The sequence below is a fragment of the Fukomys damarensis genome, unplaced genomic scaffold (assembly GCF_012274545.1).
Source record: "Fukomys damarensis isolate Sample0158 unplaced genomic scaffold, DMR_v1.0_HiC HiC_scaffold_4, whole genome shotgun sequence".
NCBI classification, from domain to species: Eukaryota; Metazoa; Chordata; class Mammalia; order Rodentia; family Bathyergidae; genus Fukomys; species Fukomys damarensis.
This window is the reverse complement of record NW_022900916.1, coordinates 38,295,353-38,318,861: the sequence shown is the minus strand read 5'-3', so window position 1 is coordinate 38,318,861 and position 23,509 is coordinate 38,295,353. Positions and strand designations below refer to the sequence as shown.

At 42.6% G+C, this 23,509-nt stretch overlaps 2 protein-coding genes and 1 pseudogene across 4 annotated transcripts in view; all 3 read left to right on the top strand.

Moving 5' to 3' along the window:
• The window catches only part of Fam71f1 (family with sequence similarity 71 member F1), a 21,853-nt gene extending 17,790 nt beyond the window's left edge, over positions 1-4,063 (top strand). Inside the window, exons 8-9 of the mRNA XM_010633449.1 lie at positions 2,095-2,256; positions 3,832-4,063. Coding sequence (XP_010631751.1) covers positions 2,095-2,256; positions 3,832-3,845 — 176 coding nt within the window. The 3' untranslated portion in view covers positions 3,846-4,063. The remainder of the gene's footprint in view (positions 1-2,094; positions 2,257-3,831) is intronic.
• Positions 4,064-8,499: 4,436 nt separating this feature from the next.
• On the top strand, positions 8,500-8,933 carry LOC104868604 (annotated as a pseudogene).
• Positions 8,934-12,806: 3,873 nt separating this feature from the next.
• Positions 12,807-23,509, top strand: part of Calu (calumenin) — a 28,345-nt gene continuing 17,642 nt past the window's right edge. The window contains exons 1-2 of one of the 3 annotated variants that reach the window (XM_010633452.3): positions 12,807-12,908; positions 21,528-21,756. In XM_010633452.3, the coding sequence (XP_010631754.1) occupies positions 21,536-21,756 (221 nt within the window). In that variant the 5' untranslated portion in view covers positions 12,807-12,908; positions 21,528-21,535. Of the gene's footprint in view, positions 12,909-21,527; positions 21,757-23,509 lie in introns of those variants that run through there. The other 2 variants (XM_010633451.3, XM_033757878.1) reach the window with 2 other exon arrangements.

Sequence of the window (23,509 nt, the reverse complement as noted above, 5' to 3'; positions counted from 1 at the left end):
CATTTCCATTCCCACAGATCCAACCCTAGCCCAGTCCTTCTCACTCCAAGCCTGTGGTGATCTCTCACCTGTTCATCCATCTATTTATTCACTCAAAAGCACGCATTGAGTGCTTCACTAGTGACACTTGTTGTGGCTTTGGGGTCACTGTAGAAAGATACCGTGTCTTTTTAAGGGCTTCATAATTTGGTGGTGTCAGATGGGTAAATACCAAAATGACAAAACCTCCCCTTCCAGGCAACTTTCAAAGCTCTTGCCTGAGGTGCAAAGGCACACAAAGTAGGGGGTCCCTTAGTCCTCCCAGAACACCAGCCTCAGAGGCTTAGCGTGTGGGTTGAGTCGTGGAGCGCGGGGAGTTCTCGGAGCTGGACCAGGCCGGGAATTCCAGGAGGAACCCGCCTCTGCCTGAGGGAAGGTGGTGATGCGTTCTCTAGAAGCTGCAGCCGCCGGATTTCTAGCTCAGCCCACATCCACTCGGCGCGGCATGCGTGGCCCTGGATAGACTCCCCCATCTTCCCCAGCCGTGTCTACACCGTAATCTCAGTCAGACCTCTCCATTCCCCACCATCCCCCTCCGCTCTTTCCCCCTGAGCCTGCGCTCAAAATCCTACCGGCCCTAAATCCTCCACCTCACCACACCTTTCCGCCCAACCTTATCTTTCCTTGTTTTAATTTCTCTCGTGTTATTCTCTAGTTGTAGAGTTAATTCTTCAGTGAATACTAACTTGTATTCATGTCTCTGAATTATCCACACCAGCAGGCTGTGGACATGGCTGGGGACACGATGGGAGTTCAGTAAATATCCATGTCCCGTGCCACTAATGAACTAGTTCTCCACACTGGCTCAGGAGGCCAGAACATCGTGTCCTATTTAGAAATTTAGAAGACATAATACATCCTCTGCTAACTTTTATCCAAATCTGAGCTTAGATTACATCTGCAGGTGGTAAAAGTGGGTAAAGTTCTGAGGGACATCGATACAAGAAATAGATCACTTTTCTCCAACACTATTATAATTAAAACAACTGCTGGCACCTGACCCTTGTTTTCAGCAGGTAGGAGACAGTAGGAAGTGGCAGGGACAGGGCAATAAGAAAGTAAAGGTTTCAATTAAGGCAGCAGGGCTGTTGCCGACCCACATTTCCTCCCAGCCTGACTGCACTTTTTTGTTCTGTAACTGAAGACACATGGTGATTCATTTTTCTGTCTTTACACATGCATTTGTATATTCTTAAAACATACCCCATGAGGTCAGTGTGAGGAGAAACAAAAATGGAGATAATTTCTTACTTATTTCTAGAACTAGAGAGGACAGCTAGATTTTCAGGGCCACAGGCCGTCTGGCGTCATAGGAACCCCGAGGCACACTTCCTGGAACTTTCAGATTCCAGAGGAATAGGGGAGGGGCGGGGGAGCTACATTTGGAAAAATCAGAGGCCCAAAGCTTACCACCTTCCTGGCTGACCTTTCAACTTCCCATCCTGGTTAGTTTGGCTGTGTTATAGCAGCTTGTCCCCAAGTTTAGTTCACAAACAGACCTTTGGGTCTCGTTACAGAGCAGATTCTAATTCATGGTTGGGGTGGGGTTGAGATGATCTAACATTCTCCTGGGTGGTGCCAAGGCTTCAACCACACTGGGTAGCCAGGACCAACAGGCCCAAGAACAAGCTTTGGTGTTGATCTTCCGAGTTCGTGACCATAACCAGTTCAGCTAGCCTGGTCTCCTAGGGAAACTCTCTCAGTTAACCTGTCCCAGCCTGGTCCTCTCCTTGCACTGGGACCATCTTTCTCACACCATAGAGAAGTAAGAATGTGGACTATGGAGCCAGGCTGTCTACTTTTGACTTCTGACCCTACCTCCCTCAAAATGTGACTCTTAATAAATTACTCAGTCTCTCTCGACCTCAGATTCCTCATCTGTAAAATGGGGATTATGATAACACTGTCATCACCAAACTGTCACGAGGTTAGAAGGAGCAAGGATGTGTGTCAGTTCCTGTCACATCAGAGGTGTCTCCTCCTCAACTGTTAGCCGTGAGCTCCAAGAGCACACTGTGAACCACAGTGCAAATGCCTTCCTTTTCTTAATTAAAGATCCTCCCTGGAGAGATGACGTTCCTTGTACCCATGACTTCAGCTGGAGAGAGTCACTCGCTTATGGAGAGTGGGAAAGAGAAAACCCCTCCGTGCCGCAGCCCCTGTCACTGCTCAGCACTCTGGCGGCCTCCACCAGGCCAAGGCTGGCGCTACCCGTAGGTATGTCAAGGGGATCGATCCAGCTGCCTGGGGACAGCCTGGAGTTCCACCTCAGAGCGAGTCCGGCCTGGAGGTCCTAAAGGTGATTCCAGGGTGCTCTGGGCTGGGGATGGGGAAAGCAGTTACCTCATCCATTTTCCTGCCCTGCTCTCTGACTCCACAGGGCTGAGTGAAACCCTCAGGGCAGCACCTCCAGAGCCCCAAGATCTCAGTAAGTGGCTCTGAAGTGATAGACACTACTTGAGTGAATCCATGACAACTGGAGCTCTAGCTCCTTGCTGTGCGGGGCGGCATGAAGTCCTCTGTGGACACACACACCCCCACTGCCACCTGGAGCTCCTCATGGCCTTCCTACTGCGGGGATTGGGGTGCAGAAAGGCAGAAGGGGTGGGACTGCAGGGCTGGGGTGGGACAAACTTCCCTAGAGCCCCAGATGTTCATACCTCAAGCTCTAAGGCTCCCTCATCATTATTCACTCTACAAGCATTTTATAAAGTACTTCACATTCCTAAAGAAGCTGGGGTAATTTAAGTTTTCTAAAGTAAATACTATTGCAAAATCCTTAACTCTCCCCAGAGATCATTATTAATAGTTGACAATTGGACTGGGAATTTAGCTCAGTGGTTCCGCTGCCTGACTTACAATCGCAAGGTCCTGAGTTCTATCCCCAGTACCAAAAAAAAAAAAAAGTTGACAATTTTAAAAAGTAGTATAGGTACAGTGGACCCCCCCCCATATGCTGTTTTATTTTCTGAGGTTTATTACCCACAGTTTACTGTAACCCAAAAGTAATAAATGAAAAATTCCATTTTTGAGAGAGAGCCATATCCACTTTTTTGTTTTATTGTACCAAGGATCAAACTCAGGACCTTGCACCTGTGAGTCAGGTGTGGCACCACTGAGCTCCATCCCCAGCCCCATATACACTTATAATTATTCTTTAATTATTTGTTGTCATTAACCTCCCACCACGCATTATTTATTTATTTACTTTTGTTTTGTTTTTTAAGACGGTCCCACTATATGTAGTTCATCCTGGCCTTGAATTCACTATGCAGTCCAGGCTGGCCTTGAAACTTGTGATGATCCTCCTGCCTCAGCCACCCAAGCACTAGGATTTCGGGTGTATGCCACCACACCTGGCAACACCCCTAATTTATAAATGAAATGTTATCATCTTTACATTTATATGGGGGAAAACAGTACTGTACCAGTAGGACTTGGTACAGTTCAGTTTCAGGCATCCTTTCTGGTCTTGGAACACAGGCTCCACTGATAAGGATACTGCTGTCAGGTGATTTGTGTGCTATCAAACACTCTTCTGCACACACAGGAAATTCTTTTTAACACTGGGGAAAGTCTACGCTGCCCTTGCCAACAAGGCTCTGCAGCACTGAGCTTTGCGGGTCTCCATGAGGATGGAGGGGAGGAGAAAGTTGCAATGAAGGGAAAACCAGAGTCATCATCATCTGTGGTGACAGCACAGATTTTCCTTATTCTAGCAGTACCTACTTTTGTGTGCTCAGCTCCACACAGAAGCACAGCCCACCTCTATCTCACCCCTCACCCCAACAGGCACAGAAAGATGAGTTCTCAAGACAGCCGAGACGGAGACGGAGAAAGGAAAGCAAGGGAAACAAGACTGGAAGAGGCAGAAGACAGCAAAATGAAGGTGGCAGGAGGGAGTCAGAGAAGAGGACATACAAAAGGAAGTGGTAATAGAAGGAAGCAGAGACTTGGGAGAAGAAGTACATCCCTGAGGGATGCTTCACCAAGGTTCTGTTTATCTAATTTAACACTTGAAAGTAAAGCCATAAGCAAAAAAAGGAGGTGTGTTTCCTCTTCCTCTTCCTCTTCCTCTTCCTCCTCCTCCTCCTCCTCCTCCTCCTCCTCCTCCACTTCTTCTTCTTCTTCTTCTTCTTCTTCTTCTGTCTCACTCTGTAGCTCAGACTGGCCTTGAACTCATGGCAATCCTCCTGCCTCAGCCTCCCAAGTGCTGGGACTACAGTTGTGTATCACCACACCCAATCTATGTTTCCTTTTTTGCTCAGATTACTCTGGACGAGTATGAAGGGACCCTTCTTCATTGTCTCTTTTTGCCAGTTTTTCTTGCTAGTCTCACCCCCCCACCCTGCCTAGTACCGGGAATTAAACTCAGGACCTTGTGCTTGTGAGGCAGGTTAGGTGCCCCTGAGCTAAATCCCTGACCCTTCTTGCTAGTTTTCTTCTGATTCAATTTTTTTTTCCTTTGGTACTAGGGATCAAACTTGGGCCCTTGCACTTGGTGAGGCAGGTGGCAGAACCACTGAGCCAAATCCCCAGCCCTTATTTTTTATCTGATTTAATCTTTACGCCTTCTTCCTTCGCCTGTTTCCTAATCTACCCTTGCTAGCCATCCATATTCAGACTTTGATTTGACACTAAGGAATGGTCCCTACCCAACAGTATGAGCAAGGTGTGTAAGATAGAGTGCATTTCTGTTGTGTGATTAAATTTCCTAGGTTTGCTATTGTTTCAGTCCTATAAACACTGGTGAAATTTCTTTTTATTTTTTCTTTCTTTTTCTGATTTTGGTTCCCGTATTGAGCCCCGGACCTTTGCCCTGAGCTACAGTCCCACCTCTTTTCATTTCTATTTGAAACAGGGACTTGCTTAAATTGTCCAGGTATAACTTGAATTTGCAGCCCTCTTGCCTCAGCCTCCCTCAGTGCTGAGATCACAAATGTTTGCCACCTACAGCTCCCAAATGGCACAATTTCATTTGCACATGACACTCCCTTGAAATATTGACAAAGCTCATTATGCTTATTGAATTAGCAATTCCAGTGAGAAGAGACACAGGCTCAAAGGTAGGTATAGGTAAACTATAGGTTCTTAAATTTCAGATCAAGAGGGTCACTAAGAGTAGTCTGTTAGGTGGTCTGTGGGAACAGGCAAAGGGGACGTTACCAGAACCCCTGCAATGAGTCCCGTTCTCCTGTGAGCCACGGCAGCTCAAGGCGAATTAATGAATTAAAACAGGAAATGAGATTTAGAAAAGAAGCTGAGCTTTGGGCCTGATCAGTGCTGCTCTGAGCGGTAAAGACAAAGGCACCCTAAGCTTGCCACACTTTTATTGGGTTCACAGGGAGTAACAAATGACTCAGAGGACTGCAATAATCCTGGGACAATGAGGGATTTATGTTGATGAAGATCCGAGGTCCATGAGGAATTTACATTGATTAGGAATTTATCCCTCCCCAGGTGAAACCTTTCTCTTACAACTCTGTTCTCATTGTCAAGGAACCAGGATGTCTTCAGCTGATCAGTCCTGCCCTGGAGTGTCCCAGCATCACAGGACCTTTGAGGTTTCAGCTGTGACTAGAGGCAAAAATGGAGTTACATTTTGGCATGTCCTAGCTGGCCTGTTGCAAGACGAGGCCTGATCATAATTTGTGAGGCCGGGTGTGGCGGTGCACGCCTGTAATCCCAGCACTTGGGAGGCTGAGGCAGGAGGGTCGCTGTGAGTTCGAGACCAGCCTGAATTGCTCCCGACAATGGTCCACTGACTATCTCTGCAAGCCGGGTGTGATGGTACACATTTGTAACCCCAGCCCTCAAGAGGCTGAAGCAGCAGGGTCATTATGAGTTTGAGTCTGGCCTGAGCTTCATAGCAAGACCTTGCCTGTCTCAAAAGCCAAAAGAAAAAATTCGCAATACTGTATTTCACATTCAATGAAATCCACACTCAGACTTTCAGAATAGCTAGCCAACTTCCAATTCAGAAGTTCTTTCAGATGCTGTGCTCTGGTTTAAGATATCTTAGGTGAGTCTTTGTGTTTACTCAAGTGCTTTTTATTTTTATTTTATTTTTATTATTATTTTTTTTTTGAGGCAGGGTCTCACTATATAGTTCAGAAAGGCCTTGGACTCACTGTGTAGCCTAGGCCGGTCTCAAACTCAAGGCAGTCCTCCTGCTTCAGCCTCCTAAGTGCTCGGATTACAGGCATGCGCCACCCCGCACAGTTTACTGGAGTGGTTTTTATACTGGAACAGCTGGAGGGCTAAAATATAAGTTTTCAAATCGCCATCACTCCAAGGATGTTTTAGGTCCTAACCCCTGGTGTTTTCCGTGTCCACATGGCCCGCCCCATACCCTAGTGATCTTCCTCGAGGTCTTGTCCTCCGTCTTTTTCTCATCATCTCCTCTGGTTTTAACAAGGTTTTGTCATTAATAACCACATTCTACCCCATTAATCCCTTCTCCAGTTACACAATCTCCCTTCCTTCCCTCTGAGTCCGGTAATCTTCAACCCCACCACTCCTAAATCTGTTTCCCTTACCTCCACTCTCCCTATTTCTCCTTTCCTTTCCTTCTGGCTTAGATTCTGTGATAATCCTGTAATTCTCACTCCCTTGCACGCACCCTTAAGATCGTTGTGCTTCTTTCACTTTCTTCTATTCACTTGGCTAAAGCCAGCGGTCATCCAACCTCGCGCCTGTACCACGCCACTGAATCCGCTCGTAGAAAACTACATGACATCCATAACCAGTACACCTCACAGTCATGGTTCCAAGCCTTAGGTCTTCAGCACTGCCTGGGAATCACCCTACATTCCCCTCTTCTGTCGCTCTGCTCAGTGGCTTTCCGTGCTTTCTCTCTCTTCAAATCTCTAGTCCCTCCTAACTAATTGCCCAATTTTGTGACTTTTTTTTTTTTAGAAGTAGGTATTGAACTCAGGGCCCTCACACTGAGCTGCACCCCCCACCCTTTTTTCTCAATAGGTTGCTAAATTTCTTAGGCTGGGTCCAAACTTGTAATTCTTGTGCCTCAGCCTCCCAGTGCCGGGTGAGCACCACCACATTCAGCTTGTATTTTGTTGTTTTTAACTGAGATATACAAATTGTTTTCCTACTTTTTTTTTCTCTTTTTTCTGTTACTGGGGATCAGACTCAGGACTTTGTGCTTGCCAGGCAGTTGCAGCACTGCAAAGCTGCAAAGGGATGTCGCTTCTATGAATCCCTCTTGTATGTGAGGATTCATTTCCATTTCTGTTCCCTTACTAGGCCAGGTCCTTATCTATAGGAAACCTTAGGGCAGGAGCGCCCTATGTCTGGCAGTCTCACTACTTGTGCAGCCTCTACTACACTCCTAGTGGCTCTCCCACTAGGTGGCAGTTCCTTGAGGGCAGAGATGATGCTCTTTGCATTTTACAGGTTCACTGCACCTAGAACAGTGCCTTTCAAGGAGGCATCTTATTTTTAAAATAAATTTTATTTTATTTTATCCCATTCTCTCATCAAGCCCCTTCCTCCATGCACAAAAGCTTTGTTTCCATGTTTCCTTCTATTTTCACTTTTTTCTTGTCCCTTCCTTTCTCCCTCCCTCCTCCCTTGTTGCACTTCCCATTTGAACACTTTCTTCCCATTTCCCAACACCCATCATACATCTCAGCCCTTTTTCCACTTTTGGTTTCTCACACCAGAGAAACAATGTGGCACTTAAACATTGATGTCTGATTATTTCACTTAGGAGTATGGCCTCAAAGGTCCAAACATTTAGCTATAAATGTCTGAAGCTCACCCTTCTTTATGGCAGAGTAGTACTCCATTGTATTAAAAAAAAAAACCATATCTTCTTAATCCACTCATCAGTTGGTGGGCTTTTGGGCTGTTTCCAAGATTTAGCTATTACAAACTGCTGCTATAAATAAGGGTGCACATATATCACTGTGGTGTGATGCTTTCATTTCTTTTGGGAAGATATTAAGAAGAGTTATAGGCTGACTGTGGCAGCGCACACCTGTAATCCTAGCACTTGGGAGGCTAAAGCAGGAGGATCGCTGTGAGTTCGAGACCAGCCTGGACTACACAGTGAGTCTAGATCAGTCTCAACTACATAGTGAGACCCTGTCTCAAAAAAACCAAATAGAAACAAACAAACAAACAAAGAGTTATAGCTGGGTCAAACGGAACCTCTATTTTTAGTTTTTGGAGGAATCTCCACACTGATTTCCACAACGGTTGCACCAGTCCATACTCCAACAGTGGAGAAGGATGAGGCACATTTTTAAAGTTTTTAAAAAACACCTCGTGCTGCAGCCTTCTGTGTAGTTAATCCTTATTAGAACATGTACCTTCCTGCCTGTCCTGCACCGAGGACAGGCGCGGGGCGCACCTCGTGGTCCCATGTGCTTCCTCCCTCTGGCGGCCCCTGCATTCGTCATGCCCTGGGCACCACTCCTGCTCCTAGACAGAAGGCCCATGGCTACCAACGCACCGCTCAAATAGGTGGACTGCGAGGTGTTCCAAAGAGTGCAGGCTGTTTGCTTCAGAATGTACACTGAAGGAGAAGCTAAGAAAATGTGCGTAGTTGGCTGGGTGAAGAACACCAGCAAAGGCACTGAGGTAGGCCAAGTGCAAGGCCCTGAAGAGAAGGTGGATTCCATGAGGTCCTGGATGAGCAAGGTTGGAAGTCCTAGTTCTTGCCTTGACCGCGCAAACTTTTCTAATGAAAAAAAGTCTCTAAACTTGAATATTCTAGTTTCAGTATTCGATACTAATAGAAGAGAAATTAAAATTGTAATGCTCCCAATGCACAATAGGCACCACATATCCTGAAGTCTACATTCTAGAATCGCAGAACCAGGGTAAGATTAAAAGGGGGAGGGGCTTTACTATTGTCTATAGTGAATTCCAATGCTGTCTGGATAATAATTTGCTATTAAAATTTAGTAATTTAGGAGCTGGGGATTTAGCTCAGTGGTTCCACCACCTGCCCTCACAAGCACAAGGTCCCAAGTTCAATCCCCGGTACCAAAAAAGAAAAAAAAAAAAAAACAAAAGCAAAAACAGCCTGGACTACATAGCAAGGCCCTGTCTCAAAATTTAGTAATTTAATGATTGAAGTCTTAGAAAGAACCAGTGGTTGGCCTGGGATTTAGCTCAGTGGTTCTGCCACTTGCCTTGCAAGCACAAGGACCCGAGTTCGATCTCCAGTACCAAAAAAGAAAGAACCAGTGGTTAAAATAAATATGTGTGATCAATATAATCATTAAAAATATCAATAGTTAATTTTAAAATTCTGTTTAAATATAAACATGATTCAATTCTTAAATTGTTCTCATTTAATATCTTTTTTTGAACTGTATTGTTCTGTTGAGTGAATGGTCAGCATGGTGATGGCAGCTGTAAGAGCTCACAATTTTAGTACAGCAAGTGGCAAGATTTCTGTGAACTACTCTTGTGGAAGGTAGAAAGACTATGTTTTCCCCAGGCCTGGAGAACTGTACCTTTCTCCCCACTTTGTGTTAACAAAGGTTAGTTGAGCATCAAAGGAAGGAACTAGCAGATAGTGAGTGAAGCTGAGCAATAATACCCATTAATTTGACTTTGCTGGATGTGATTACCATTTTTATGACTTTTTTTTTTTTTGAAATAGCCTCAATATGTTACCCATACTGGTCTCAAACTCCTGGGTGCAAGTGATCTTGCCGCAACCTCCCGAGTAACTGAGACTACAGATATATGCCACTGCACCAGCAATGACTAAATATTTTCAGCTTTGTCCAGTGAAGGAATTTTTCAAAGCATGTATCTTTAAACTCATTATTACAGACAATAGGAAAATCAGAATTCACTTCCCAAAAGGCTACAGACCATAAATATATGTATATACTGACTCTCCTTGGTCTCTGTTGATACAATGATCAAAAGATGTTCTCTATTTAGTTAAGAGGAAGATCTTTCATATCCGGAACTAATTTCAGGAACTCCACACATGCAGTCTGGTATAGGAGGCTTTCCTGGAGGAGTCAGAAGACCTGCACTCCGGGCTCAGCTCATCCACTAATTAGCAATGTGCCCTGGTGACCTTGACTGCAAAATCAAGAAGTTAGGTAAAGTCAAGACTTTTTACAAGATTCCATGAACCAGAGGACTCCCAGGAGAGCCACTGAAGATTAATGAGAAAGATGAACAGTCTGAACTCGGCCCAGAGCCCTGATCCTCACTCCAGTGAGAGCAGCTCTACATGCCTCTCTTCATACAGAGATTGTCCGTGATTGTCTTTTAAGAAGAATTTGGGGACTTAATGTGTATCTCAGTGGCAGAGTATTTGCTGTGCATGAGTGAGGTCCTGGGGTCAATCTCCAGTGCCACAAAAAGAATTCTGCCTCAAAGTAGCAAACAAAACAAAAATAATAGCAAAGACACCAAATCTGGGATCTTATATCCTAAATTTCTATACATGCTATTCAAATGTATTTCCTATTCTCTTGACTACTTTTGTCAAAACAGCATGGCACATAAACTTAACCCTGAGTGATTTCCACTGAAAACATGCATAATTTGTGAGACTACTATTAGAAATAAATTCCTGTTCTTTATTGTGGTCCCCATAAAGTTTCATGGTTTCTAAAATAGATTTTCTCTTGTCTTTTCTTTCAGTTTTTCTCTTACCATGGTGAAATACATGCATATTACTTTTGTCAAAACAGCATGGCACATAAACTTAACCCTGAGTGATTTCCACTGAAAACATGCATAATTTGTGAGACTACTATTAGAAATAAATTCCTGTTCTTTATTGTGGTCCCCATAAAGTTTCATGGTTTCTAAAATAGATTTTCTCTTGTCTTTTCTTTCAGTTTTTCTCTTACCATGGTGAAATACATGCATATATATATATATATATATATATATATATATATATATTAGTTTGATTAAAAGTATTCTATAAGCATATCTATCCCAAATTTTCCATTCTTAATTTATGGTTTTGCTCTGATTAGAATCTTTAATTTTAGAATTAAAAAAAGAATATCTACCTTCCTGAAAGAACCATTTTTAGTATTATTACACACACACACACATGCACAGACACACACACATGCACCTAGCCACAAGTCTACAAATCTTCCAAAGGGGACCTACAGTTCTCACTCTCTTCAGCTCAGGATACTTTGATGGTCAAGGTCTTCCAGTCCCGTTCCAAAGTACTCTCTATGCTTTCCCTGCTTTTTCTAACCTCCCTCACCCGCTGCCTGACCTGAACGTTTTGCCTTCTGCTCTGCTTCCCACTGGCCTTGTCGCTGCTGTTTCGCTGAGCTGGGACTTCCTTGGCCCGGCCTAAATTACACCTACCTTTGAAGCCCTCTCTTGGCTCCCACCAAGGGCTGCTGAATGCAATCCTTTGTCTTCTGAATGCATCCTTTCATCTTGGCACTTAAAAGTAAACTAATTTGCTTTGTTTTTAGCTCCCTTATGGACTTGGTACTTGGATCTTAAACTACAGTCTTATTTGATAAGAACTAAGGTTTATATATTTCATTTGTTTTTTGTGGGGTTGTTTGTTTGTTTTGGTACCGGGATCAAACTCAGGTCTTCACACTTGTGGGACAGGCAGCGGCACCGCTGAGCTAAATCCCTGACTATGTATTTCATTTATGTTGAAAACATAGTAACTCTCATTGAATATATGTTTTAATTTCATGGCACCAAAATGCATACGTGAATCATTTCCTGCGTTTCTCCTAAACCCGGTACATGCAATGGATTTCAACCATTCATTTCACTTAACATTATTAAGCATTTACTTTGACCTGGGCGGTAAGCTCAGTGCTGCAGATAGAAATAGGCAGAGCCCAATTCTGAAACTTAGTCTGGAAGAGAACAGATGGATAAGCAATGCTATAAAGCAAGATTTGGCAAGAGGGCACTGAAGACAGTGCTGTGAAGGCAAATAAGGGAAGTATTATGTTTTGTGGGATCAGTAAAGGCTTTTAAGGGCTGGTATCCAACTGGAATTTAAAAAAAAAATGTTATTGTTGTTTGAGATAGGGTCTTGCTACGTAGTCTAAAATGGCCTTGAACTCACTATAAAACCAGGCCGGCCTCAAACTCACAGCAATCCTTTTGCCTTAGCCTTCTAAACGCTGAGATTACCGCCCAGCCCAAACTGATACTGTTGGCCTTTATGAACAGAAAATTAGGAAAACCCTTATTGCAGGCAGAAACCACTTGGTGAACCAAAGCCATGGAGATGTTAAAGGACAGGCTGGTGGGGAATGCGGAGGTGATGGTGGCCCGATTATAAGATTTGTGACGGGCGTAGCAGGAGATGAAGTTGAAAGGTACAAGCAGCTTCAATTAACAGCCTCCCGCAGATGCCACCGCAGCGCGGCGGCACTGGAAAGGACGAAGTTGGGATGGTTCACTATAGGCAATGACCGATATAGTCGGATTTGGGGAGATGAAGATAACAGACGGAGTAACCCAAGAAGCCCTGTGTAGGCAGAATCACGCGCTGTGATCGAGGACGTGGCGGTCTGCTTGCCGCGCCCACAAGCCGCCCAGGCAAGGGGCTGTGGCTGGCCATCGGGACAGGCCCGGGAACCAGAGCTGGGCGGGAATCCGGCCCACGCAGCTCGGCGTGCTCCCGCGGACGTGGCGCTTTCCAGCCTATCCCGGCTACGCGACTGAAGAGCCAATGGCTGCCAGGAAAAGCTGCGCGTCAGTGGCGAGTTCTTTGATGATTGGTCAGGAGGCCGCCGGCGAGGCGGATGGTGGCGGGGCCACGGGCTGCTTCCGGCTAGGCGGTGCTTGGGCGCGTGAGCTGAGCCCTCGGGTGAACGGCTGCCACGGTATCCTCGGCTGTGTGGACACTGGGAAAGGTAGGTGCCGTGGCGCTCAGCCCCTCGCCCGCGGTTATGTCCTTATTCACTGTTGCTGTTCGCCTGCCTGGCTGCCGGAGTAGCATGGGCCTTCCTCATTCTGGGCCCGTGTTCCTGCTGGCCCCAGGGCCCTGTCCTTCGGGTGATCCCGAGGCCTTGGCCGCGCGGCCCCGCGCCCCCTGCAAGATCTGGGAGGGGCTGCGTTCCGTGCTGCTCTGGCTCCCGGCCTGGAGCCCTGGTGGGTACTGTTTCGTGCCTGGCTTGTCCTTGTCCCCGTCCCTGGGCCCGCCGCTGGGTCCCTTGTATTGGAGGGTCACTTTTGCTTGCCCCTGGAGGTCGGAGGGCAGTGGGGTATGGTTATTGTAATCGCTGCCCGCTCGCCGACCTGCTGGGATCCACGAGCCCCGCCTCGAGGCCACATCCCTGGGACGGTGTCTGCCAACAAAGTCGTGTTCTGTGATTTAAGGGTGTGGGAACGGGGGAGGAAAGAACGAATGAAGACACCATGTGGCATTTTTAATGTAATGTAATTTTAAAGAAAAGCCGAAATGTTCCAGCGTCTGTGTTTATCAGCAACGGAAAACAGTTTCAAAAGCTTTAAAAGGGAATTGCTTTTTTCTTTTCTTTTTTAAAGCCTTGTTTTGTTGCTTCTTACCCCAGTCCTAGTTCTGGTTTTTGGCTTGCTATGTTCGAAAGTAAATTTGTTTCCCTTTGGCTACCATGACTAAAAGTATAGTTGAGCGGTTTGCAGTTTAGAAAGCTTGCTTTGCATTAAGGCAAAAACTCCGTGGGTTTCCCACTAAAACTTTTGGGCCTTTGATCTGAACTTTCAAGTGTATAAAATCCCAGAACAGCGTTTTTGAAAACTGAACTGGATTCACTTCCTGGGATGGACCATAAAGTCAGCGTCAAATTGGGAATACGGTTTGCTTCCAGTTTGCTTTTGTTCTAGTATTTTATTTTCTCTTTTTGACACGGAGATAGAGAACCTTGGAGCTTTTGATAAATCAGTCTTTGCAGTAATATGGATCTTGACTCAAGACAAATGCATATTTGACTTCATTGAGTAGATTTAACTAAGTACCAAAGGATAGGCCAGTCATCACTAAAGAATTTGTCCAAAAAAAAAGAATTTGCCCTATTGTACACCGGAACAACCAGAGACAACCCATAAATTGAATTATCAGTGTAGAGAGGATGAGTTTGCCAAGTTCTAATCTGAGTTTTACAGTGACTCAAGGATCTCCAATAGAATGTTTCTTGAGAATCACAACTAAGAGAAACAGTAGTTCACAAAAATTGAGTATGTCTTGAGAGGATGGTACACAGTGTAGCTTTAAAACCAATGTTTCATCATTCTCAGTCATTGTTTGCTTCATTCAGTGATGTGTCAAGAGACCTTTTTTTGGTTTGGTTTTGTTTAGTCAGGGTCTCACTATGTCGTTGAGACTGCCTTGGAACTCACTATGTAGCCCAGGCTGGTCTTGAACTCAACAGCGATCCTCCTGCCTCAGCCTTCCAAGTGCTGGGATTACAGGCATACCCCACGACACCCGACTTTCAAGAGATACTTTTTGCTGGCCTTATATACCTTGCACCTGTGTAGGAGACCAGCATATTGGTATTGGTTCAGATTTTGATGAGGGGATACTGTACTGGAGATTTAATCCATGGCCTTCACACTATCCTACATCTCCAGCCACCTTTTTCTTTCCCTGAGAGACCATCTTGCTACTGTCTCTGCTTCACAGACTGCTAGAATTGCAGGTGTGTTCCAACACATCTAACTGGCACAGATTTTTTTATAACATGGATGTGCCAGGGATTTTTTTGTGGGGGGTATAAGGGATCAAACTCGGGATCTTGCGCTAAATCCCCGGCCCCAGGGATGTTGAGGGACAAGAGGTATAGCTACTGGAAATACTTGGTAGGCCATAAAGCCCTAGATCCTCTCTCTATGAACTCTTAAATATAAATGTTGCTGCTACTGTAATTCATGTATTAGAGTTAAGATAGCTGAAATAACACTTTTTCCTGTAGTTAGCTTTTAGCCAGATGCAGTAAGAGGAATTGAGGACTGGAGAACCCAGACAGGCAGGAATCACATTGCTGCCAACTACCGCCCAGTTTGTCTAGTAAAATGTATTTGTATTCAAAGAGTCTGAGGCAATGTATTAGGAATTGTAGAAGGATAATAATTATATTAGCTGAGATGTTGATATTCTTTGTATAACCTATAGGGGCACTAAGGAGACAATTTATACTATGATCATTATTGTGTAGTTACAAAAACATTCTATAAAGTTTAGCAGAATTGATACAGATCACTTGCAACTGCAGTGATCATAGTAAACAGATCTTTTCATCTGGAATTCATAGACATTTGGCACTGAGGGAAAGAAGCTAAAATAACTACCAAACTCAATGCATGTTACTCGTACATGCATGTTACTCGTACACAGCAAAATTAAGTAGACAAAAACCTGCTGTAGTTAACATTTTGCATAGCATTTCTGTGACAATTACTTATGTATTAAAGTGTCATCAACCAAAAGGAATTTATTTTCTTCCAGATTTTCTGGAACTTTTTCTTTGCAAAAAAAGTTTGTCCTAGTTTTGATTATAGGACTAACGAAACTTGAATAAGTTTCAGTCATTGTCAGTTACATTTGTTTGTTTGTTTGTTTGTTTTGAGACAGAGTCTCACTGTGTAGTTGAGCCTGACCTGGAAGTCACTGTGTAGCCCAAGCTGGTCTCGAACTCACATCAATTGATCCTTCTGCCTCAGCCTCCCAAGTGCTGGGATCACAGGTGTGTGCCACCACACCCAGCACAGTTAATTTAATTAGAATGTATTAATGAATGGATACAAATTCAGTGTCACTAGAGAAATGTTAAATAAGAGGTTTGTCAATATCATGTCTTTCATCAAACCATGAAGGATGACATTTAACGTTTCCATGATTGTCTGTTTTAAGTGTAAGTGAAGAATGTCAGGGTGAGGAAATGAGAAGGGTCTATCATTGGATTCATTTTGGTAAAAAGAGGAAGATGCGTCAGAAATGAAATCCACTAAAGTAGTTCTTCAAATGCTATATATAAAAGTTTATGCCAGGCGTGGTAGCGCATGCCTGTGATCCCAGCACTTGGGAGGCTGAGGCAGGAGGATTGTTGTGAGTTCGAGACCAGCCTCGGCTACATAGTGTGAGTTCCAGGTTAGTCTCAACTACATAGCGAGACCCTGTCTCAAAAAACAAAACAAAACAAACAAAAAAGATAAACTTGTTTTGTACTATTGCTTTTCATGTCTTTCCCCGACAAAATGTCCTTTGTCTTACAGGGATATGCTTTGTTTCTACTTGAAAATTTTTGTAGATAAATCTAGTATAGCCCAGTTCTGATATTTTTTGTTTTTTAATTTTGTTGTGTGTATATCCATAGTCATAAAACAAGAAAGATTTAATAGATAGGAGTTGATAAATCTGAATATGTGGCCACAAAGAGGTTTTATTTTATTTTTTATTTTATTTTTTTGGTACAATATTAGGGATTGAGCCAGGACCTCACTCTTGTTGGTCAAGCACTCTACCACTGAGCTGCGTTCTCTCCAGCCTCTAAAACTATTAGGTGCTGGGACTTGAACCCAGCAGCTTTGCACTGACCTACTTCCCCAGAGAAGTCCTCACCAAATTTCCCAGATTGGGCTCGAACTTGCACTTTAAAGTAGAAATTATTTAAAGTGAAGTTTTTCATTGGCTGCTTACTGTACAGATGAAAACTACATAGTAGATCATTGACTTTGTCCATTAAGTGGTCCTTTATGGCTGTTTCAAGCCATTTCATCAGTATTCTTAGCCACATTTTAAGGTGAATATTGAAGCAGAAGGACCATTGTAGAAAGACACGTGTGGCGTGAAAGAACAGGATGGTAAACTTAAAGAAATGGAGTCGGAGAAAGACTGATTTGGCCTGGTAATCTGAAATTTTTTTTTTCTAAAATGTTTGATTGACCTGTTGAGGAACCTCTACATATAGGAGTGGAGATTGCACATTTAATTGGGAGGAAAAGGAAAGAGAAATGGATACATGATAAAGCCCAATCAGTTGGCTTTTACTGTCTTTGGATTCTTCTTGTATCCATGTATCAAAATGTTAAGCCTCAAACATCAACATAGTTTAACTCCTTATTTGATTTTTTTTTTCACTAAGGCTATTGGTACGTTTTAGGTATACAGTGCAGTTACATACATCATTGGGATCTTGTACCTTTACATGATGTATCTTAGTTTTTATTTTTCCCCATTCCCCTGCCCTCCCTGCACCCCCTTCCACCCTTCCCTATTTACTAAGACTTTGTTTCCATATTTTTCCTTTTCTCATATTTTTTTCTTTTCCCTTCTTTCCTTTCCCCTACCCCTCCCACTTGCCCTACTCCTTTAGACATTTTCTGTTTCACATTATCAGTTATACATTTTGATCCTTATTTACACTTTTAGTTTTTCACACCAGAGAAACTATTAGGCATTTACATTTCTGTATGCTACATGTCTCACAACTTTGTACAGTATCTATCCCTTCCCTTAGAATTTTTAAAAACATTTCTCCATATTTTAATATTTGGTTTTTGCAAGAGTTGTAAATAATACTTTAGTCTTTAAGCCTCTGACATTATAGATATTGCTTAAATATATCACCAAACATTAATAACATATTCTGTTCCTAGAGTTTTGTCTTTATGAAGAATTATTTGTATTTTGAAGTAGAGGAAAGCTACTAAATTTCTCATTGTCTCCTTACTACCCACCTGATTTGACAGATAAGCTGAGTCTCTGAAGGGTTAGCTGCAGTGTTACTTGCCTGCAGTGGTGCTGCGTGCTGCAGTGGGTTGTTTATCATTGAAAGCTCTAAAATGTTCCCAAGCCTGGTGTGATGGTGCACACTTGTAATCCCAGCACTCTGAAGACTGAGAATCATCGGGAGTCTAGCCAGGCTAGACTGAATAGCAAGGCTCTGTCTCCCCTACAAAAAAAGATAAATAAATAAATGATTTGCCATCATTGGCCTAGGATAATGTTTACTATAAAAATAATGTTTTAACAATAGTTTTGTTTTTCCTTGAATTTCCTTTTCAGTCTGGAGAAATAGCTTGAAATTGTTTGCCACCTACTATTGGAAAGAGTTTTTGTAATATTGCTTGAATTAAAAAAGTAATACACACAAGAAGGCAATCACATGAGAGTGTGATAATTAGGCAACACAGAGAGTACAGTATAAAAGCGGACCTCAGTGCCACCTTCACCAACCTATTCCTGGTATCTTTGTTGGGGGTGGGTACTAGGGATTGAACCAGGGTCTTCATACTGAGCTACATTCCCAGCCCCCACTCCCCTCCCCTTGCCTTCCCTTTCTTTCCCTTCCCTTCCCTCAGAGACAGGCCTTTGCTATGTAACTCAAGCTAGTCTTGAAATCACGATGCAGGGTAGCCTTGATTGCACAGGGATCCTCCTGCCTCAGCCTCTTGAGTGCTGGGATTACATACAGGTGTGCACCACCACACCTGGATGCTTTCCCTTTACTTTTAAGGAATCTTTCTGTACCACTTTTACCATTACGTGCTAAGTATATTTTGGGGGGGGATGTGTTGCGTTTTTTAACCTCAAAGGCTGTATAAATCCAAGTTAGTACAATATAACTTCATTTGTGTACTGTTTTGGGGGTTACAAGGAAAATACGTTGAAAGATGTGTAATATATTAACATTTAATTTCCTTATTTACTGGTGTAGTTCACTCCATTCCACTTCCCAAAATGTTGAGGCAGGATGAGATCCAGTCTTCCAAGATGCAGTCTGAACTGAGAATTTCTGAGTTAGAAACTACACTCAAAGAATTTTCTTACTTTTATGAGTGTTAATGGTTTGTGTCTAGATGTCCCACCAAATCCTCATGTGGTCGTAGGGCTTTTTCAGAGGTGGCTGAATGTAGTGTGTGGTACTGATTGGTTTGGCACTGCCCCGATCCCATCCTGGTAGTCTGGATGAGATAAAAGGGGTAGAAAGACACAGTTAAGGTCCTTTGTTGCTTTTGCTACTGTGTAGGCACCAGGAGCTGTTTCTCCTCTTTGATGCCCCTCTGCCATATGCCACTGGAGCCAGTCAATTATGGACTGAAACCTCTACAAACTTTGAGCTAAATAAATCTTTCCCCTTTAACTTTGGGTGTCCAGCAATGAGGGAAAAGTAACTTAAGACAGTAAGTGTTTGTATATAAAGTGTGAGCACTTAGACTACCTCGTTCCATTAGTGATGTTCGGGGAAGGTGAAGTCTGCCTGGTTTAACCTGCAGAGTAAAACAAGGGAATACATTTAACTTCCATGTAATGCAGTGTAATTCTGTACTCTTATTACTTTCCTAGGTCTGCTAAAACAAATTGCTACAAACTGAGTAGCTCACAAGAATAGAAAGTTATTCTGTTATAGTTCTGTAAGTTCAAAATCATAGGTGTCCTCAGGACCATGCTTTCAGAAGGCTTGAGGGAAAAATCTTTCCTTTCCTGTTCATAGCTTCTGGTGGTTGTCCAAAGTCCTTGACATTCTCTGACACATAGATGCATCATTTTAGTCTGTACCTCTTTTACAACTTGTCATTATCATTTTGTGTGTAGTTCCAAATTTCCCTTATTTTAGAAAGACACTAGTCTTTGGATTAGGGACAACTCTAAACTAGTATAACCTCTTTTTTTTGTTTGTTTTTTTTATTTTTTGAGACAAGGTCTCACTTTGTAGTTCTGGCTGGCCCTGAACTCACTATGTAGCCCAGGCTGGTCTCAAACTCAGTGATCCTCCTGCCTCTGTCTCTGCCTCCCAAGTGCTGGGATTACAGACATGCACCACCAAGCCAGGCCTTAGTATGACCTCATTTTAACTTGATTACAACTTCAAAGAAAGGCACATTCACAGGTACTAGGTATTAGGCATAGTGGAAGATAAAGAGATAGTATGAAGTTGCAAAAAAATTCTCACTGATGCGGGACTTTTAGAGTTCATATTCCACTGATGAAAGATTAATCAAAATACAAAAAGCCTACCAAAATCCTTCACCTTGATTGATTGATTGTACTGGGGATTCAACCCAGGGAGCACCAAGGAACTATACATCCCCAACACTTTTTATTTTGTGATAGGGTTTCTCTACATTACCCAGGCTGGCCTCAATGATGAGGTCCTTCTGCCTCAGCCTCTCGAACAGCTTTGGTATAGGGGTGCCCCACCAGCCCAGCGCAGCCCCTTGACTTTCAAATTTTATTCCTTCAAGATCTTAACCTCTCTGGATAGTATTGTGTGGTATTTAAGAGTGTTACACAGTTTGTACTGTTGTTTTGTTTTTTCTCTGCTGAGAATCATACTCAGGGTCTTGACATTGGCCATGCTAAGCAAGCAGTGTGCTGTTGAGCTGCATACTTGCTCCCCAAAGAAGTTTGTTTTTTGGTACTGGAGATCAAACTCTGGACCTTGAGTGCTTGCAAGACAGGCGTGGGTGCTGCTGAGCTAAATCCCCGGCCCCCAAAGAAGTTTCTGACCTGCATCTTTTCTGCAGTTCTTTAGTCACATTTAGTCACATTTTTCAATAAAGTTGTTTGTTTGGATTGATTGATTGATTATTTTGTACCGAGGATCAAACTCAGTACCTTGGGGCTTGCCACACAGGTGCAGTGCCACTGAACTACATCCCTGGCCCTCTACCTTGTTCTTGTTCATTAGATTTGCCTGTGACTGCAGAGGGTCTGAGGTGTGGAGTAGGGCCCAGTATCTAGTTTGACCAGTACTACAAGTGATTCTTACACTTGGGCAAGTTTGGGAAACAATTACCCAGAAAGGTAAGGAAATTCTTATGCAGACCTTCTGGATGGTTGGTGTTTGAAGGTGATTCAAGATTAGCATGTATATGGGAGAGTTGGATCTATAGACTGAGGAAGCTGAGTTTTTCATTGGTTCCTAGTCTGGTAATCATCAGAATCACTTCTGAAGTATTTAAAGGTGCAGACACCTGAATTCCATATAGGTAAATGGATGGATTCTGAAAACATACTTTTTTTTTGGTACCAAGGATCATCAAACTCAGGTCATTGCGCTTGTAAGGCAGGCAGCAGAACTACTGAGCTAAATCCCCAGACCCTGAATTCATTATAAGAGATTCTAAATCAGTGGGGGAAACTTACTTAATTCTTACTCACATAATTTTAATAACTATCCAGGTTTCAGGACCAGACCGCTGGTATAGTACAAAAAGTAAAGGATATGAAGTCAAAATTTAAATCTTGGTCTCTTCACTTGTAATTTTTATTAAATTGACCACAAGGATTAAAATTCTACTTTAATATCTTTTAAGGAGACATTCCTTACAAAGTGGACATTGTAGTTATAAATTCCCTATCAGTCTATAATCAGATAAAAGAAACTGGTAAAGATTTTCTCTTGTATAACACTGGAAAGTCTGATTCTACCATACTTATATTATGAGTGAAATAATAGTAATACAAATGATCTGTGTAAAATTGTGTGTCAAATAGTAATTTAATAGCATATTGCCTCTTGAATTAATTGCCTTTCATTTTCTTTAAGATTGGATCATGGACCTGCGACAGTTTCTTATGTGCTTGTCCCTGTGCACAGCCTTTGCCTTGAGCAAGCCTACAGAAAAGAAGGACCGTGTACATCATGAGCCTCAGCTGAGTGACAAAGTTCACGATGATGCCCAGAGTTTTGATTATGACCATGATGCCTTCTTGGGTGCTGAAGAAGCAAAGACCTTCGATCAGCTCACACCAGAAGAGAGCAAGGAAAGGCTTGGGTAAGATGCCAGCTCTCTGGGATAGTTAGGGTAATGCCATTCTTTATACATCAGCTAATTCTTTTTTTTTTTTTTTTTTTTCCTTGTTCAGTTGTCACTAAAGCTGTGCTGAACTATATCGTCTGAAAGCTAACCACAGAATTGCTACCACTAAAACTTTTTACACCTTTTCTCCTTTGAATTAACTATACCTCATTCTGCAAAGCAAAATAATTTTTTGCATAACTGCCCAGTACCTGCAGGACCTAGCTTGAATTGCATATCTTGACCACAGACTATTTCGAGGGGGCTTCTCATCTCTGCTACTTTGTGGGAAATCTGTTACCTATTATTCATTGTTGCCCAAGCCAGGTCTTTGAGTGGGTAATGAGCTGCAAATTGGACACTTGCACTCTTTCTATAAAATTTTTGATTTCCCACAGTGCCCTTCAACAAAAGCCAAATAAACCAACCTTGCCTTTTAGAACATTATGGCAAGTGATGCTTTATACATCAGAGCGTAAGTTGCCACTTTCAGTAATAGCCAGGCCATGGTCGAGTTCTGTGGATCTCAGCAGATAGTTCTACCTAAAGAGTCAATTTAGAAGCAAAGCCAGTTATTTCTAACTGGAAGTCTGCAGGTGTCTTTTTTGGGTCTTCCAAAGCCTTGTTAAGAAAATGCAGATGAATTTTGTGAAAAATTTCTCTGCGGTGCTACTGGTGCAACTTTCAGAACTTCACTCAAAAGATTTGTGTGGCAAGGTGTACCACATAGCAATTTCTAAAAATATTTTTCTGCAGGGATTTAGCTCAGTGGTTCCACCACCTGCCTAGTAAGCACAAGGTCCTAAGTTTGATTCCCAGTGCAAAATATATATATATATATTTTTTAATGTGTGTGTGTGTGTGTGTGTGTATTTATTTATTTATTTATTTTATTTATTTATTTTTTGCCATCATGGGTAGTGCTATGATTATAAACCATTATCATAGAAGTTGCTTTGGGAGATACTTCTGTATAATTTATTCTTTCATTGTGTTATCTGTTTACTAAAGGATACAATATTTTATTCTCTAACATTGATAGAAATAATCAAAAGATTTTGATATAAAGAATGAAGAGCTGTCACAAGACATTTAAAAGCAGATATGTAGAAACCATAGATCAAAAAGCCAGTCTTCTGTTAGCTTGCTTTTCTGACTTTGAGAGACCATGCTCACTTTCAGTTTTAATCTTAGAACCATGCTAACATTCCAGGCTGAAAATAGAGATGCATGAGGGTGTTCTCAGTCTTTATGTCATGCTTATTAATACTGTACATGTTCAACTCATAGTTTGGTCTGCACAGATCTCTTTGCAAAAATTACTTTTTAAGTATTGAAGAACCATTAGGTTTGGGCCACTTAGGGTACATGGTAGTATAATGAAGGTGTTCTGGTTCTTTGCAGGTAATGAAGTAGCTGTGCTAGCAGTTCTTTTTGTTTTTTTGGAACTGGGGATGGAACTCAGGACCTTGTGCTTGCAAGGCAGGCTTGGTGCCACTGAACTAAATCCCTGGCTCTACTAGCAGTTTTTAGTAGAAAAAAAAATATTCTTTGTGTCATCTGTAAATATTATCAAAAGTTTAACAGGTGAACAGACTAATTAGATAGGATAAGATGAAATAATATTTTTTTAAAAATTAAGAATATAGACAGGCTGCCACCTGCCTCAAAAGCACAAGGTTGTCCTGAGTTCAATCCCTGGTAGCAAAAAAAAAAATATATATATGTA